General features: G+C 45.7%; 1 protein-coding gene across 3 annotated transcripts in view; it reads left to right on the top strand.

Moving 5' to 3' along the window:
- Positions 1 to 226: 226 nt before the first annotated feature.
- The window catches only part of lrch4 (leucine-rich repeats and calponin homology (CH) domain containing 4), an 84,892-nt gene continuing 66,152 nt past the window's right edge, over positions 227 to 18,966 (top strand). For all 3 annotated transcript variants that reach the window (XM_028563819.1, XM_028563820.1, XM_028563818.1), the window contains exon 1: positions 227 to 625. In XM_028563819.1, the coding sequence (XP_028419620.1) occupies positions 454 to 625 (172 nt within the window). In that variant the 5' untranslated portion in view covers positions 227 to 453. The remainder of the gene's footprint in view (positions 626 to 18,966) is intronic.

Here is an 18,966-nt window from a genome sequence, read left to right as displayed (position 1 = left end):
TTTTAGTAATTGGTTAAAACATTCTAACTTAGGTAAACTATTTTTTTTTATCTGTTCTGTCTAAAAGTGGGCTATGTATAGATCTGTAGCCAATGTTGAATATTGTGATCTAAACTGAGATGATGTTCTTGTTTTTCTTAAGTTGTGAGCTTTTATTTTGAAGCATAGACATAATGTTCCCGTATTATTGTTGCGAAATGTGCCAGCTTGATGCAACTTCCTGAAAGATTGACAGCTTGTACCGCTCTCTTTTACTAGTGGAAACGATAGCACCCGTTGTGTGAGAGACGCAATCACAACTCACCAACTGATTTTTCTCGGATTTAATTTTGTACTTTTTGAAAAAAGTTTGGAAAAAACGCACTCAGTTTGGAGTTAATAAGAATCTACGTGGTATGAAAGTGGAGCGGACGATTCAAACTAAGTAAAAGAGGAGGTAACCGTGTCCGTTTGATGGCTGCTGGGGATGGAGCCCAGCTGCCTGCCACAGTAGCGGCCAGCCGGAGCGTGGAGAAGGCGCTCGAGGAGGCTGCCGCGAGCGGGGCTCTTAACTTGGCCAACCGAAAGCTGAAGGAGTTTCCCCGGAGCGCCAGGAACTACGACTTGTCCGACATTACACATGCAGGTCGGTTTGCTTTCCACTGTTTCCCTCAACTCAGAAAGCAGTACGAGTGAGCTAGCTGTTATAATGAGAACAGCCTTTTGTTTTATCGCCACCTGCTTCTTTCGGAGAAGGCACATCCTCTCTCGACACGTTTCACAAGACTCAAGTTATTTTGCCCTGATGACTGTCACAACCATATACCTCGTAAATTATTAAGTAAGGACTTCTTTCAAATCATCAGGACCTACCTCTTATTTCGGCACACGGAAATCCCACAAAACTGTTGTTAAATCAATAATTATTAATTAAAACTGGCCCTTCTTTTACCAAACTGCAGTGTGAACTCAGTGTTGCCGTTATCATGCAGTGTACAGCAGAATTTTATAAAACAAAAGACCCTTCTTAGTGAAGTCGAGTCTTACTTCATGAAGCATTTACTACTCTCTTTAAACAAATTCACATGAAGTTCCAGCTCTTTAAACGAAGCTTAACTTGTTCTCTTAAAATAGACTTCACAGAAAAAATGTCAAATCGTCAGACATCCGAGTTCCTCTTCCTCAGCATATACTCCTTTTTAAGCGACTGTAGCATTTTTTACATTGCCAGTCCCCGTATGTGTTTGTCTTTCTGTTTGTCAGTGTGTTGTTAGAGCTTCACTCACTATCGTGTCACAACTTTAGGCTACTGTTTGGGTTTAACAGTAGTTTAGAGTGATGAGCCCATCGTGTAACAACAACATGGCAACCTTTTAGTAACCAGCTTCCTGGACTCCGAATGTGTTACTTCATCTCTTTGAGCTAAATTGCCCAGGCCATTGTAGAAGGCTATTGCTAACAACAACAGAGTAAAACTGAACAGTGAAGTGGGTGTGGATGACACTGTGGATTACAGGTAACTACCTTGGCCTCGCCTGGTTGAAAAGAGGATTACCCCATCAAGGTTGCTCAAATCAATGTGGCTACGCAGCACCCCCTATCCTCTGCTGCTGCTTTCTGTGCTTTGGTAATTATGACCATCTGCTCATAACAAGCCAGGTCTAGGCCCTGTGGGAAGAGGAGACCTTGAAAACACACACACACAGGCACCTGCCACTAGAGCAACCCAACCCTAATGACTATACATGCATGCCATACCTACTGTAATGCTACTTGATTAGGATATGTTTATCCAAGTGCACGTTCTTGGATAAACTAATAATCCAGCTCGGCAAATAGGGAAAAGATCCAACTCTGGTTGTTTAGTTAGGTTTAAAGGGGCACACACACTGATTGTATACAGTTTACTCATCGGATCTGTATTGCTCAGCCTGTGAAAATAGTTGTATGATGTCTTCTGTGGCTCTGGAGGAGCTTTGTCTGATAAAATAACCCTGAAGATGTCATAGTGATTGTAATCTAAATCCACAATGTTCCACTTCCGCGATTGCTCCATTGCCGACGAAAATTCAGCTGGATTTCAATCGTTTAGGTCGGACATCCTTTCTTTGTGTTGGCGTTCTAAACTCCGGTGGATTTATGAGGACTATGGTTAACTGCTCCTCAGATCTCTGCAGGGTAAATCCAGACAGCTAGCTAGACTATCTGTCCAATCAGAGTTTTCTCTTGCCCGCCTAAAACAACATGGGGTTTGGAGGAGAGAAAAAAAAAAGAGATTTTGAGAAAAAAGTAGATATTTTTATTAAAGGGGTGATAGAATGATTATATATGGTATTTCACACTGTTCCTTAAGGTTTCCTAATAGCGTATGTAACATTGGTTGGGCTGAAAATTGCCCGAATGCTATTTTATGGGCCCTTAACTACCCTGTGAATATGGCCCTATTTGTAACAAGAGCTTTTCTTCCAAATATTTAGATGAGCTGCCCGCTGATTGGTTTGAGCGAACCACATAGAAACACATTGGAGACGAGACAGCAGGTCTCATATTTCAGACACTGCAAAGTTATACATTGTTTGTCTACTATTTCGTTATTAAATTCACTTCTGAGACTTTTTTATGTTAGAAATCAACTATATAAAGCTCAAATATGGGCCGTTTTACAAAAATTGATGGCTGATTGCAAATTTGGTAAGACGTGTCGGACTTTAGGAGCTCCAAACAGTCTGACGAGAAAGCGGCAACCTCCATACCCAGTGAAAGTCACCGTTATATAGTATATTTAAAGTTAGAAATTCGTCACGCCACTTACATATCAGCTACCCCAAGGTTTTATAAAGCTAACAATTGTGTCCAATTTCAATTTAATGCATTTTTTGTGAATTTTAGGGGTCTCCTTAGGAGGAGCTGCTAGCTAGGCTATGTGTCCCATTTAATCCTATGGGAAAAGATTGTTGCTACACTTTCGGCATAACTATCGTTTATTTACACTTTGAATTTCATCACGCCATTTTTATATCACAGCTCCCTTAGGTCTTAACAAAGCTAAGCTTTGTCCGATTTCAATTTAATGCATTTTTGTGAATTTTAGAGGTCTTGTTAGGAGGAGGCAAGCTAGCTCTCTCTCATTGATAGAGTTCCATCCAGCTCACTCGCGGACAAGAGCCGTTTATTTCACGATCGTTTGTTTAAATAACTCAATACACATATCCATTATAAGATTAACTGGAACCTGTGGTAAGCGATTTGGGGCCATAACAAGCTCGCTGACCGCGCCCTCACTTACACAGACCGGCCATTTAGCAGGAAGAGGGGCGCTTCAGGCCCTGGAGCTCTGTCAGGGCAGCGGCGTTTGGTAGTCCACTAACCCAGAAATGGTGACTTTGCGCGGGTATCGAGCACCGTGGGCTGCCAGCCGTGACGGAGCTCCATCTACCTCATAGCAGGCCGGTTTAGCCATAAATCTTCGTAAAACGGCCCATATTTGACCTCTACATAGTTGATTTCTCGCATAAAAAAGTGAATTTAGTGGTTAAGCAGCAGATGAACAATTTCTGAGATCTGCACGACCTATTCAGTAAGGCTGAGCAATTTTATCGATTCTGCGATATAAATCGATATTTTATTCCCCAAGAAAGTATAGATTTTTATGCCGCGAGTATCGATACATAAGTCCCATTCAAATCCCCCGTGTTTACCCCCGTTCGCATTGCAGGAAGAGCGATTTGGTCAGCCAGCCGCTAGTGTCGCTGTAGAGCAGCCAACTGGCGGCTCTCCGCCAAAGCTTTTAGTCAGGCCCCCAGAATAATCATGAATTCACAAAATGTAAAGAGGAAAAAAATGTGTTCTGTTATTTATCATTTCAAGCATTTAGAGCAAAAACCCAGCCCCCTGTATTTACATCTCTATTCACATGCCGGGATTCTCTACAGCGATGACTGAGCTCCACACACATAGCTGAGCCGAGATGTGTGTGCGTTTAAAGGTTAGAACACGCAGCACCTGACTGGGAACGATACAGAGTTACCGTTGGGGCAGATGAACTCACGCTGGTCTCTTTTCTGTAAATATGCTACAATTAAACCTTCGTGAGTAGAAAGTCAATACTTATCAATGCACTCACCTGTGTAGACCGGCATAAACATGTAGAAAGCGATATTTCAATCTGCTCAGTCCACCGCGCTGTTTTACGCAAACACAGCTCTACTCTGCAAATAGCAAATTTTTACAAACAAGCTAAAACAAAAGCTGTCGGTTTTTAGTCTAACTGTTTATCTTAGGTTGCCGGGAATCTGGAAATTTTGACAAATTCTTGTAAACCTCACTGCTGGCTGAACAAACCAAACCCTCCGCTAGAGCGGACAATCTGGAGCTACTTAATATGCACGTGAATGACGCGATCGTTATGTTCAGTGATGATGATGATTCTGGTTGTATTATTTTGCAACAACATTGTTTCATTGCAAATGGCATACATGACGAGTGCATAGCCTGCTTATCAGTCCATTCATCATTAAAGCTGGGCTTTTGGCTTTTCCACTTCAACTTTTTTGCTTCAGCCTCTTTGACAGTGACATGTTTACCTGACAACAGCCTTTCTTTCTGCAAGCATTTTCCACCAATCAGGATGCTGCATACTACAATAATTTTTCCATAATCACAGACTTTAACCATCACTCCTCAGTGAACTGCCTCCTAGTCTGAGATCTTTTTCTAGTTAAAGAGCCAGTTATCACTAGGGAGTTTCCATATTTTTTTAGGAGTTTGCTCACACTAATACATGTAAAAAAAAAAAAGAAATAAATGGGTATAAATTCGTTTTATTTTAATCTATTTGAAAGTCCGACCGCCAGAGTGCTTAGAAAAATTCTGAAAATTGTAGTTGATGATCCCTGCTGTACACTCTCTGTCCAGTCAGAGACATATATTGTGTAATTGATGTTTTCAGTTCAATTAATTAAATCCAAGTAAATGGAACACTCACAAGATGTCACCAAAATCACTCGGTCCCCTTTAAATCTTTGTGAAAATGATGTAAGTGTATTGAATTATATTGAATCGTATCGTTGGCTGAATATCGTGATATATAAATATCGTATCGTGAGCTGAATATCGTGTATCGTGAGATTAGTGTATCGCTACAGCCCTACTATTCAGAAGACTAACTGACCTCAGATCAGTTAGTGGCCTATGTAAATTTTGGGGCTTTACAAAGATAGAAGGTAGAGCCATACAGGGAGGAGTTGAGAAGTTGACGTCAACTTTAAGCTTTGTTCAGATTTGCCCGTTTTCAGAGGCAATTTCAAATTTTGCAGAGGAAAGCGGTGTCAATGGGATTTTGAGGTTCTATGTATGTCCTATTTACCCACCGTCGTTATTAAACTATGACAAGGTAAAATCGATTTTGCATTCTATCACCCCTTTTAAATAACATTTGAAACACCTGTATAAACTTTTTAAAAGTTCAAAGAACAATATTAACTATGCAAATTATTAACAATATACCTTTAGTAAAATAAATAAATAGCCAAAGCTATAACACTTCTGTTTTCTTTGTAACAAAACTAAACTCCATTGTGGAGATGATTCGAGCATGTTCAAAATTATTCTTGAATCAAGTTCTCTTACATTTACAAAGTAAATTAAATGGCTACTGTTTCACAGCATTGTGCAGGGTCCGAAATTAACACTCACCAGCCGCCAAATGTGGGGGCGGTCCAACATACAAACGCATAAACACTGGCGCAGCCACTACCTTCTGTTTTACTGATAGCTAACGAGTGTTTAACTCAAGCTAATTAATTAGCAAGTAAGGTGCGATTTCTGGCAGCCAGACTTCCAAAAGAAAGCACAGGAAACCAAGTCTCATTTCACCTGTCTGGAAGTCTCTGACACACTTTCTGCACTCCGTGTCCGCGGACAGCTGTAGGCTTGTACCGGTGTTGATGTTTTGTGCATTGTCAGACACACGCAGTCACTTTCCTGAAACCGCTTGCGGGACTGACGCAAGTCCACAGCGGCGTATATGTCCGAGCCGGTCTCCAGCGCCTCCACCTACAGGTTGTCAGCTGTGTGTCTGCCTGGTATACTCTTGGATGGCCGATTTAACTCGCCGGTCCTCATCAATATAGTTTCATGTGGGGGAAATAAGTATTTGACCCCTTGCTGATTTTGCAGGTTTGCCCACTTACAAAGAATGCAAAAATCTACAATTTTAATCATATGTACATTCTAACAGTGAAAGACAGAATCCCAAAGAAAATTCCAGAAAATCACATCATATGAATTTATTAAAATTGATAACCATCTGATGAGGAAAAACAAGTATTTGACCCCCTGGACAAACAGCATGTTAATATTTTGTAGAAAAGCCATTATTGGCCAGCACAGATGTCAAACAGTTTTTATAGTTGGTGACAAGGTTTGTGCACATACCGGCAGGGATGTTGGCCCACTCCTCCCTGCAGACAGCCTCCAAATCATTCAGGTTCCGAGGTTGTCGCCTGGCAACTCGAATTTTAAGCTCCCTCCAAAGATTTTCAATCGGATTCAGGTCTGGAGACTGGCTAGGCCACTCCAGAACCTTGATGTGCTTCTTCTTCAGCCCCTCTTTTGTTGCTTTGGCGGTGTGCTTAGGGTCGTTGTCGTGCTGAAACACCCATCCTCGACCCATCTTCAGCTCTCTCACTGAGGGAAGGCGATGTCGGTCCAGAATTTCACGATACATGGCCCCGTCCATCCTCCCCTCAATACGATGGAGTTGTCCCGTCCCCTTGGCTGAAAAGCACCCCCAAAGCATAATGTTGCCACCACCATGCTTGACGGTGGGGATGGTGTTCTTTGGGTTGTACTCTGTGTTCTTTGCCCTCCAAACACGACGAGTTGAGTTGAGGCCAAAAAGTTCTATTTTGGTCTCATCTGACCACATCACCTTCTTCCAGGCCTCTTCTGAGTCGTCCAGGTGGTGAATGGCGAACTTCATGCGGGCCTGTACATGTTTCTTCTTGAGCAGGGGGACCTTGCAATCCATGACGGCGTAGTGTGTTACCAACCGTTTCTTTTGTAACTGTGGTCCCAGCTGCCTTCAGTTGATTCATCAGTTCCCCCCTTGTGGTTTTGGGATGATTCCTCACCGTTCGCATGATCAGGGACACCCCACGAGGCAAGATCTTGTATGGAGGCCCAGACCGAGGGAGGTTGGCGGTGGTGTGGTGCTTCTTCCATTTCCTGATAACTGCACCGACAGTTGATCTTTTCTCTCCAAGTTGCTTTCCGATTCTCTTGTAGCCCATCCCAGCCTTGTGCAGATCAACAATCTTGTCCCTGATGTCCGTAGAAAGCTCTTTGGTCTTGCCCATGGTGGTGATGTTGGATGCTGGTTGTTTGGGTGTTGACAGGTGTCTTTTATACTGGTAACGAGGTGAGGCAGGTGTATTTGATGTAGATAATTGGTTCGGATTGGGGCTGTGTCTTAAAGAAAGGCTAACTGGCTTGTAGGGGCCAGAATACTTGCTGTTTGTCCAGGGGGTCAAATACTTGTTTTTCCTCATCAGATGGTTATCAATTTTAATAAATTCATATGATGTGATTTTCTGGAATTTTCTTTGGGATTCTGTCTTTCACTGTTAGAATGTACATATGATTACAATTGTAGATTTTTGCATTCTTTGTAAGTGGGCAAACCTGCAAAATCAGCAAGGGGTCAAATACTTATTTCCCCCACTGTAGCTCTCCACAAGCAGAAAAAAAAGAGGAGCTTAAAACGCAACTTGTGATGTGATCTTGTGATCTGGACGGGAAGGGTAACCTGCGAGTTGGAAGGCGTGTGTCGCGATTCTGCCTTCTCACAGCGCAACACTTTCGGTTTCATATCGTTACAGCCCTAGTTGTACGGTATTATTATTATTATTATTATTATTATTATTATTATTAGTTTTCCATGGCAGACATTTTGACACGTCATAGCAGGAAAAGCACAGGAGGCCTATGAAGCTTTTCCGTAGTTTCTGTCAGATCTGTAGTGTTACAATGTCAGATGTTCATGTTAAACCTAGCCTAAGCTTCAAATATTAAGATTTCCCACTGTTCTGAACGCTCTGGTTTCAACAGTTTTTTTCTACTCTCTGCCCGGAGTGATGTCATACCGGGCAGATTTTCTAAATATCTGGTCATTTGCTCCCGGCAGGCATGCTATTGCATTGTTTATGTTACGTAATCTTGTGATCGCATTTAACTTTACATAACTATCAAGATAACATTACGTGTATTTGTATGTGATATAGGCCTAATACTTTCCCCTTGGTAATGTAGCATATGAATTTCCATGAACACAATTCTAAAATGCATGAGACATAAAAGCTTCTGCTATCGGTCGATAACTCAAACTTGCCAAGAACCTAGACACCCGTTTGATTACATGACTCATGCATTAGGCACGGTTACGGTGTTGTTCAGTAGCCTGGTGCACGGTCTCCTGGTGACAGCCTACCTATCACGTAACAAACATTTAACTTAACATAACTTCTAAGATAACATGACGTGCATTTGTATGTGATATCCATCAATAATGTAATCTATTAATTTGTACGTACACAATCATCTAAGATGCACGAGAAATAAAGGCTTCTGCTATCGGTTGATATCTCAAACTTGCCGAGAACCTAGACACCCGTTTGAATATAGACTCGTGCAGTACCCTCGGTTACGGTCCTTACGGTCTCGTTCAGTAGCCTGGTGCGCGGTCTCCTCGTGACAGCCTAGCCTAGCTACCACGTAGCAACATTCACTTCTCTAACATTTAACTTAACATAACTACCAAGATAGCATGACGTGTATTTGTATGTGATGTAATGTACTTCCCCATCGATAATGTGTGAATTGCCGTGAACACAATCCTCTAAGATGCACCAGAAACAAGGTTTGGTTAATAACTCAAACTTGCCGAGAACCAAGACACCACTTGATTACATTAGACTTGAGCGGGCCGGCCGGTTGCACGGTTACATTAGACTCGAGCGGGCCGACCGGTTGCATGGTTACATTCGGTCTCGTTCGGCATAGGGTCTAGTTAGCTCATTTCCTGATTGATTCTACCACCACCAGTCCAGTGGAGGAGCTAATGAGCTAGATTACTACACACACAGTAGCAGAAGAATACCAGCTACATAACGGCCAACCATTGACATTTATATAATGCCAAAGGCACGAATGAAGGAAAAAGAAAAAAAACGGGAGTGAGTCGGTTCATTGACGTATGGCACTCGATTCTCCCGGCTCAGTGACACGAGTCGGGTTAATTAACCGGCTCTTCGGTCAGTTCATCAACACTACAGAGCTTCTCAGACAGAGGGTAAATAGAGCTCAACAGTGCCGCCCCTCCTCTGAGAGACCTTTGGTTCCGGAAGTAAATTTCCCATTCATATCTCCCATTGACATCTGGAAAAATCCGTATAAAAAGTTTTAGACCATGCCTTAGGCCAACCAGCTATGACGTGACTCGTAAGCATACAACATATAATTTTTAGTGAAAAAACGAACAGAAAATAAAAAAAAGTCAAAGGTACAAGACTGTGTACATATTTTCATTATTGAGCGAAGGAACTACTTACTCATCCCATAAACCACCACACACCACTGAATACAGGAAGCTAACGTTAATTTAGCTAACAGCTAATTCGGCTAACCGCTAGCTGAGACAGCATGTAATAACTTTTAAAGACCCTCAAAATAAAACCTGAAAATATATAACAGCTTTTACGTCAGCTTTCCCCAGTTTGAGTTAACGTTATTTTAGACTGAATCAAGCTGTCAGCTAGCGGTTAGCCGAGTTAGCTGTTAGCTAAACTAACGTTAGCTTCCCGGTGGAGGCTAACGGCAGAAGCGTGGAACAGATCGTGATTCGTGCAGTCGTAAATCCTCGTAAAACAGGTTTATCATTTTGCGCATGACAGATTGTGCAGGCAGCACAGATTGGGTACCGACAGCTCACTGTGGGATTGTGGTATTGTTCAGGATTGTGGGCAATGAAGTACTTATCCAAGACATTCCGAATAAAAGACATTCATCTCAAAACAAGGTTGGTGCCCCATGAACTTTTGGCATCTACATGAGCATATACAATCGCTTAGTCATGTCGTAGCTGGTTTCAGGTCTATCATCGACGGTTACGACAATGGAGAAATTGCATTGTATTTTTACTTCCGGAACCAGCTGTGGGCGGGACTGTTGAGCTATAGGTGCAGCAGCCATGGGCAGTATGAGCTGAAAATAAAGTGTTTGAACGTAGGCCTTAAACCTGTAAATATGTTCTAGTAGAACCCAGTCCCTCCAGGATTTTGCGAAGTCGTGATTGCGCCAATTCACGCAAATTCAACCAATCACCCTGAATTTGGTCCAAGTCGCAAATTTGACCAACCTGAAGTTTCCCGTGACTTCAACCAATCCCAGCAGTCCCACGTGCCGTCAGTATGTGACTCTGAGAGCCAATGACCAAGCGGGAGTGAGAATGGCCACTGGTTGATAATTTCCTTGTTTCTGATGAAGACGAGACGTGTGTGACTGACTCGAACATCTCACGTTTACCAACAAAACGTACAGCGAAAGACCGTGCAAAACATTTCAGACCGTCCTGCCAACCTGTAGACATTTTAACATCAATGTAGGCTGTAATGTTTTTTCACTCTAAAGTCACTGAAGCTGCGGTTTCAATCCTGTCGGTTTTCTGCAGTGGACGGTGCTGCTCAGTTCCACACACACACACACACACACACACACGGTGGATGCAGGAAAAACCGGAGATAAGACGACACAATGACCTAAATTGAGGGCAGCTACGCTCGTTGTTGTAAGTGCAATGATAAGTCCAATAAGTAACGTTACTTTATCAAACCGTATGAATGTGTGTCCCAGGATAGGAAATTAACTAACAATACAAAGATCAACAAGCCACTGACACATATGTTCAGAATCCACCAGCCATTTTCATATTATACCAACATTTGCAGCATCCTGAGCCTTTTTGGTGAGGTTACATAGGAAATCTCAGCCCAGAGTAATTTTATTCTCCCCAATACAAGTTTCCTTTTTATTTTTAAAGAACTACTTGCAACTTTCACTGTCTCCCGCAACTTCATTGCAACAAACATACAAAAGACATTGCAACTTTTATCGCAGTTTTTTTTACAAAAGCTCTTGCGAAATCGGGCATTTTTTTCACAATTTGACTACAATCTAAAAAAAAAAGGCAGCGAATCCTGGAGGGACTGAGAAACACTAAATACATGAACCTGAAAACAAGTATATCCCAGATTCTCCACTGTGCTGCTTTCCGGTTTTGTTCCGTCCTCCACCACGCACCATGCCGCACTGGGTTGTTTTGGTAAATGCCTAGATTAGCATTTTTGGTAAATGCCTAGATGCTCTCGCAGTTTCACTCCTCAGAAGCATACACAAACTTTTCTTACAAGATAATGATCAAATATTTGGAAGTGGATTGAGTTTGATATTTAATAATGAGCTAGTGTTGATGTTTCTTGCCCTGCTGCTTCCACACAGCTCAGCAGGGAGTGTTGCTGGGCAGCAAGAGGGAACAAAGAGCTTTGCGTCATGCCTAATAATAATAACAACATAACATGGTGAATTATTTGCAATTATGGTAGTTTTTTTAAGTAATTGATGGTGGATGACTTTTTCCTTTTCCGGCACATTTTCAGATTTAAATTTCAGCGAGGCATTTACACAGGTAAAGACACAGCTCATCTTCTATCCAGAGTGAGTTGGAAGGCTATTATAGAAAGACATGAATATGGGAGGCCCAACAGTGTTTATGATAACATCAGTGGAGCAGCTTCCCTCAGGAAGGTCAAAGGTTTACAGAAGGAGACTTGGCGTGCCTCCCCCAGTGTTTCCTGCTAGCTCAGAGCCTCGCGGGGAACAAAGCCCAGCTATTGTATGTTGTGTGCACCTTGTGGACCCACAAGAGAATATCCACAGCCTACCCTCGGGCTAATGCTTTAATAACTATTTTGACCAAGTATTGGTTTTGAAATGATGATATTGGTGTTACTATATAAAAGATTAAAGCTGTGAAATCAGTAATTTAAAAAAAAATAAGATCACTTTCATGCCAAAAATGAATGCATAAATATTATTTTATAAATTATTTTGTCCAATGTCCCACTGAAGTGTGCAAAATGACAGACAGGCAGTGAAATAGAAAAAAAAAAAACTGCAGGTGTTCTCTGTAGCGGTGGATGATATGGCACTAAAATACAATGAGGATATTTCAGGGTAGTGGTCGTTTGACCTAGTTAGTTTGAAGCTTACTTTAAAGGACCTGTAACTTGTGTTGCCAGCTGGGCATATAAAGGTTTCATTTCTTTGCTCTAGGAACGTCAGCTGTAAAAAGCATTGTGAGTGAAGTGTACAGCACAGTTAATGAAATGTCAACATTTGGTGCTTTGGGTTAAAGCTGCCGGACCCCTTTGCTTGTTTGTCAGTAGCATTTTGCACCTTGTATTTGCTGCTAGATGAAAACTTGAACTTTGAACTTGTGTTCATTTAGTCTATATCCAAGTTCAGATCTTCCTGCCACACTCATCGTCATGGATTGAACTTGCTTTTCTTATTTTAATTTAGGCCTACCTAATAATTGAGCACTGAAAAGTAGAAATTTAGAAAATATTTGTGTAAATCGGTTACTCAATATTAAAGAAGTTTTATTCCTTCCTTTATTCTTTATTCCTTTATTCAGATCCCCATTAGCTGCTATCACTGTAGCAGCCACGCTTCCTGGGGTCCACATACAACAATCACAACATATACATAAAAATACTAAACCTACAAATTACATACATTTAAAACAAGACATACAGTATAGTCCAAGTAAAAGAATATCACTGTGTATGTTTCTGTCGGCACCAAAGTGCTTCTGGAAAACTGTTCGTCACCTCAGGAGGGGGAAGCGGGGAACCATCCAAGCTGTGTACAGTAAGGATGGGACACTGTTGACCTCAACTGAGGAGGTAATAGGGCGGTGGAAGGAGCACTTTGAGGAACTCCTGAATCCGACTAATACGCCCTCTATGTTAGAGGCAGAGCTGGAGGATAACGGGGGATTGTCGTCGATTTCCCAGGCGGAAGTCACTGATGTAGTCAAACAACTCCAATGTGGCAAAGCCCCAGGGATTGATGAGATCCGTCCAGAAATGCTCAAGGCTCTGGGTGTGGAGGGGCTGTCCTGGTTGACACGCCTCTTCAACATTGCGTGGAAGTCTGGGACGGTGCCAAAGGAGTGGCAGACTGGGGTGGTGGTTCCATCCATCCATCCATCCATCCATCTTCGTCCGCTTATCCGGTGTCGGGTCGCGGGGGGAGCAGCTCCAGCAGGGGACCCCAAACTTCCCTTTCCCGAGCAACATTAACCAGCTCCGACTGGGGGATCCCGAGGCGTTCCCAGGCCAGGTTGGAGATATAATCCCTCCACCTAGTCCTGGGTCTTCCCCGAGGCCTCCTCCCAGCTGGACGTGCCTGGAACACCTCCCTAGGGAGGCGCCCAGGGGGCATACTTACCAGATGCCCGAACCACCTCAACTGGCTCCTTTCGACGCAAAGGAGCAGCGGCTCTCTCCGAGCTCCTCACGGATGACTGAGCTTCTCACCCTATCTCTAAGGGAGACGCCAGCCACCCTCCTGAGGAAACCCATTTCAGCCGCTTGTACCCTGGATCTCGTTCTTTTGGTCATGACCCAGCCTTCATGACCATAGGTGAGGGTAGGAACGAAAACTGACGGTAGATCGAGAGCTTTGCCTTCTGGCTAAGCTCTCTTTTTCGTCTAACGGTGCGATAGATTGAATGCAATACCGCACCCACTGCACCGATTCTCCGACCAATCTCCCGCTCCATTGTCCCCTCACTCGCGAACAAAACCCCAAGGTACTTGAACTCCTTCACTTGGGGTAAGGACTCATTCCCTACCTGGAGAAGGCATTCCATCGGTTTCCTGCTGAGAACCATGGCCTCAGATTTAGAGGTGCTGATCCTCATCCCAACCGCTTCACACTCGGTTGCGAACCGATCCAGTGAGTGCTGAAGGTCGCAGGCCGATGATGCCATCAGGACCACATCATCTGCAAAGAGCAGCGATGAGCTCCCCAGCCCACCAAACTGCAACCCCTCCCCACCCCGACTACGCCTTGATATCCTGTCCATAAATATTACAAACAGGATTGGTGACAAAGCGCAGCCCTGGCGGAGGCCAACCCTCACCTGAAACGAGTCCGACTTACTACCGAGAACCCGGACACAGCTCTCACTTTGGTCATACAGAGATTGGATGGCCCTGAGTAGAGACCCCTCACCCCATACTCCCGCAGCACCTCCCACAGTATCTCCCGGGGACCCGGTCATACGCCTTCTCCAAATCCACAAAACACATGTAGACCGGTTGGGCATACTCCCAGGCTCCCTCCAGGATCCTTGCGAGAGTGAAGAGCTGGTCCGTTGTTCCACGACCAGGACGGAATCCGCATTGTTCCTCCTCAACCCGAGGTTCGACTATCGGCCGAACCCTCCTTTCCAGCACCTTGGAGTAGACTTTACCAGGGAGGCTGAGAAGTGTGATACCCCTATAATTGGCACACACCCTCTGGTCCCCTTTTTAAAAAGGGGAACCACCACCCCAGTCTGCCACTCCTTTGGCACTGTCCCAGACTTCCACGCAATGTTGAAGAGGCGTGTCAACCAGGACAGCCCCTCCACACCCAGAGCCTTGAGCATTTCTGGACGGATCTCATCAATCCCGGGGCTTTGCCACTGTGTAGTTGTTTGACTACATCAGTGACTTCCGCCTGGGAAATCGACGACAATCCCCCATTATCCTCCAGCTCTGCCTCTAACATAGAGGGCGTATTAGTCGGATTCAGGAGTTCCTCAAAGTGCTCCTCCCACCGCCCTATTACCTCCTCAGTTGAGGTCAACAGTGTCCCATCCTTACTGTACACAGCTTGGATGGTTCCCCGCCCCCCCTCCTGAGGTGGCGAACAGTTTTCCAGAAGCACTTTGGTGCCGACCGAAAGTCCTTCTCCATGTCTTCTCCAAACTTCTCCCACACCCGCTGCTTTGCCTCTTTCACGGCAGAGGCTGCAGCCCTTCGGGCTCTTTGGTACCCTGCAACTGCCTCCGGAGTCCTCCGGGATAACATATCCCGGAAAGACTCCTTCTTCAGTCGGACGGCTTCCCTGACCACCGGTGTCCACCACGGTGTTCGTGGGTTACCGCCCCTTGAGGCACCTAAGACCCTAAGACCACAGCTCCTCGCTTCAGCAATGGAAACTTTGAACATTGTCCACTCGGGTTCAATGCCCCCAGCCTCCACAGGGATGCACGAAAAGCTCCGCCGGAGGTGTGAGTTGAAAGTCTGTTGGACAGGGGCCTCCTCCAGACGTTCCCAATTTACCCGCACTACACGTTTGGGCTTACCAGGTCTGTCCAGAGTCTTCCCCCACCCTCTGACCCAACTCACCACCAGATGGTGATCGGTTGACAGCTCTGCCCCTCTCTTCAACCGAGTGTCCAAAACATACGGCCTCAGATCAGATGAAACGATTATGAAATCGATCATTGACCTTCGGCCTAGGGTGCTCTGGTACCAGGTACACTTATGAGCATCCCTATGTTCGAACATGGTGTTCGTTATAGACAATCCATGACTAGCACAGAAGTCCAACAACAAACAACCACTCTGGTTTAGATCAGGGAGGCCGTTCCTCCCAATCACGCCTCTCAGGTGTCTCCATCATTGCCCACGTGTGCGTTGAAGTCCCCCAGCAGAACAATGGAGTCCCCCACTGGAGCCCCATGCAGGACTCAGTCAAGGTCTCCAAGAAGGCCGAATACTCCGAACTCCTGTTTGGTGCATATGCACAAACAACAGTCAGAGTTTTCCCCCACAACCCGCAGGCGTGGGGAGGCGACCCTCTCGTCCACCGGGGTAAACTCCAACACAGCGGCGCCAGCCGGGGCTTGTGAGTATCCCCACACCCGCCCGGCGCCTCACACCCTGGGCAACTCCGGAGAAGAAAAGAGTCCAACCCCTATCCAGGAGTATGGTTCCAGAACCAAGACTGTGCGTGAGAGGTAAGCCCCACCAGATCTAACCGGTGGCGCCCACCTCCCGCACCAGTTCCGGCTCCTTCCCCCATAGAGAGGTGACGCCCACGTCACCAGAGCCAGCGTCTGTCGCCCGGGTCTGGTCCGTCGAGGCCCCTGACCTTCACTGCCACCCATGTGGCATCGCACCCGACCCCAACGGTTCCTCCCACAGGTGGTGGGCCCATGGGCTGAAGAGATGGGAGCCACGTAGCTTGTTCGGGCTGTGCCCGGCCGGGCTCCGTGGCAAACCCGGCCACCAGGCGCTCGCCGATGAGCCCGCCGTCTGGGCCTGGCTCCAGACGGGGGCCCCGGGCTTCCTCCGGGCAGGGTCACTCCATCTCTGCTTAGCTTTTTCATTGGGGTTTTTGAACCATTCTTTGTCTGGCCCCTCACCTGAGACCACTTTGCCTTGGGAGACCCTACCAGGAGCACAAAGCTCCAGACAACACAGCCCTCAGGTTCACAGAGACACACAAACCTCTCCACCACGATAAGGTGATGGTTCACGGAGACGCTGATGGTGGTTCCCCTTTTTAAAAAGGGGAACCAGAGGGTGTGTGCCAATTACAGGGGTATCACACTTCTCAGCCTCCCTGGTAAAGTCTACTCCAAGGTGCTGGAAAGGAGGGTTCGGCCGATAGTCGAACCTCAGATTGAGGAGGAACAATGCGGATTCCGTCCTGGTTGTGGAACAACGGACCAGCTCTTCACTCTCGCAAGGATCCTGGAGGGAGCCTGGGAGTATGCCCAACCGGGTCTACATGTGTTTTTTGGGATTTGGAGAAGGCGTATGACCGGGTCCCCCGGGAGATACTGTGGGAGGTGCTGCGGGAGTATGGGGTGAGGGGGTCTCTACTCAGGGCCATCCAATCTCTGTACGACCAAAGTGAGAGCTGTGTCCGGGTTCTCGGCAGTAAGTCGGACTCGTTTCAGGTGAGGGTTGGCCTCCGCCAGGGCTGCGCTTTGTCACCAATCCTGTTTGTAATATTTATGGACAGGATATCGAGGCGTAGTCGGGGTGGGGAGGGGTTGCAGTTTGGTGGGCTGGGGATCTCATCGCTGCTCTTTGCAGATGATGTGGTCCTGATGGCATCATCGGCCTGTGACCTTCAGCACTCACTGGATCGGTTCGCAACCGAGTGTGAAGCGGTTGGGATGAGGATCAGCACCTCTAAATCGGAGGCCATGGTTCTCAGCAGGAAACCAATGGAATGCCTTCTCCAGGTAGGGAATGAGTCCTTACCCCAAGTGAAGGAGTTCAAGTACCTTGGGGTTTTGTTCGCGAGCGAAGGGACAATGGAGCGGGAGATTGGTCGGAGAATCGGCGCAGCGGGTGCGGTATTACATTCAATCTATCGCACCGTTGTGAAAAAAGAGCTGAGCCAGAAGGCAAAGCTCTCGATCTACCGGTCAGTTTTCGTTCCTACCCTCACCTATGGTCATGAAGGCTGGGTCATGACCGAAAGAACGAGATCCAGGGTACAAGCGGCCGAAATGGGTTTCATCAGGAGGGTGGCTGGCGTCTCCCTTAGAGATGGGGTGAGAAGCTCAGTCATCCGTGAGGAGCTCGGAGTAGAGCCGCTGCTCCTTTGCGTCGAAAGGAGCCAGTTGAGGTGGTTCGGGCATCTGGTAAGGATGCCCCCTGGGCGCCTCCCTAGGGAGGTGTTCCAGGCACGTCCAGCTGGGAGGAGGCCTCGGGGAAGACCCAGGACTAGGTGGAGGGATTATATCTCCAACCTGGCCTGGGAACGCCTCGGGATCCCCCAGTCGAAGCTGGTTAATGTTGCTCGGGAAAGGGAAGTTTGGGGTCCCCTGCTGGAGCTGCTCCCCCGCGACCCGACACCGGATAAGCGGACGAAGATGGATGGATGGATGGATGTTTCTTAAATTAGTGTCAAATAAAATAACATCACATTCTGACAATTAGTCATTTTGGATGTAATAATGTTTAGTTACTCTGAACATAAAAGACCTGCACACTGCATCAGTCCGGGGTTTTTGTTTGACTAGATAACCCCTAGCAGCCTGCCGTGTACGGTTGCATGCCAACCTCTTGAGACTGTGAGACACTGGCATGCACACTCTCTGTACTCAGTCTGGCACCTGATGGACAGGCCTGTGCCAGTTCTGCTGCTTATTTGGAGCTGTTTGGAGCTTAGACTGATCTTTTTTTGCTGCAACCGACCAGACTGGTGAGCAGTAATCAAGGTGAGATAAAACTAGTGCCTGTTTCATCAACACTCTAGCGGCAGGGATAAGAAAAGGAAAACATATTTTTAATACATGATATTCCATTACCCATTCATAACAACTCAGATTGGGATTGGGACATCCCTCTTAGTAATACAGATATTGAGTTGTTACTTCTTTACTTTATTAAAAAAGGATTGTTGGGACCAACAGCAGCTCATGTAAGTGCAGTTGTAGTTTGTTCAGTAACAGAAGCAATGGAGATGTTGCATTGGCACAAAGTTAATAAATGAAACTGCGCTCTCATATGTTCTCTGGGGGAGTGAGAGACACGCACTCTCATAGCACAGGCGAAGGCCAGCAGCTCACTGACGTGTGTGTGAGGGAGTGTCCTTTTCCACATTGTGTAAATTGAAGTGAAATACTTAATTGTCCATGGTGTTGGTTTGTGCTGTTTAGGCTTTTAGTTGAGTAGTTTTAAGGCCATGACAACAACTCTGTTATTGCCATTATTCAGACTGTTTAACACTACAACCCTGTGTCTGTAGTCAAAACCCCCAAATTCCTGTTTATTTCCTCCTGTTGCTTCCCTTTTGCTGTCGATTTTAACTTTGTTTGCGACCTGGTACTAGGGTGACTAGGAATGA

Source organism: Perca flavescens, chromosome 19, assembly GCF_004354835.1.
Source record: "Perca flavescens isolate YP-PL-M2 chromosome 19, PFLA_1.0, whole genome shotgun sequence".
NCBI classification, from domain to species: Eukaryota; Metazoa; Chordata; class Actinopteri; order Perciformes; family Percidae; genus Perca; species Perca flavescens.
This window is presented reverse-complemented; position numbering and strand designations above follow the sequence as displayed.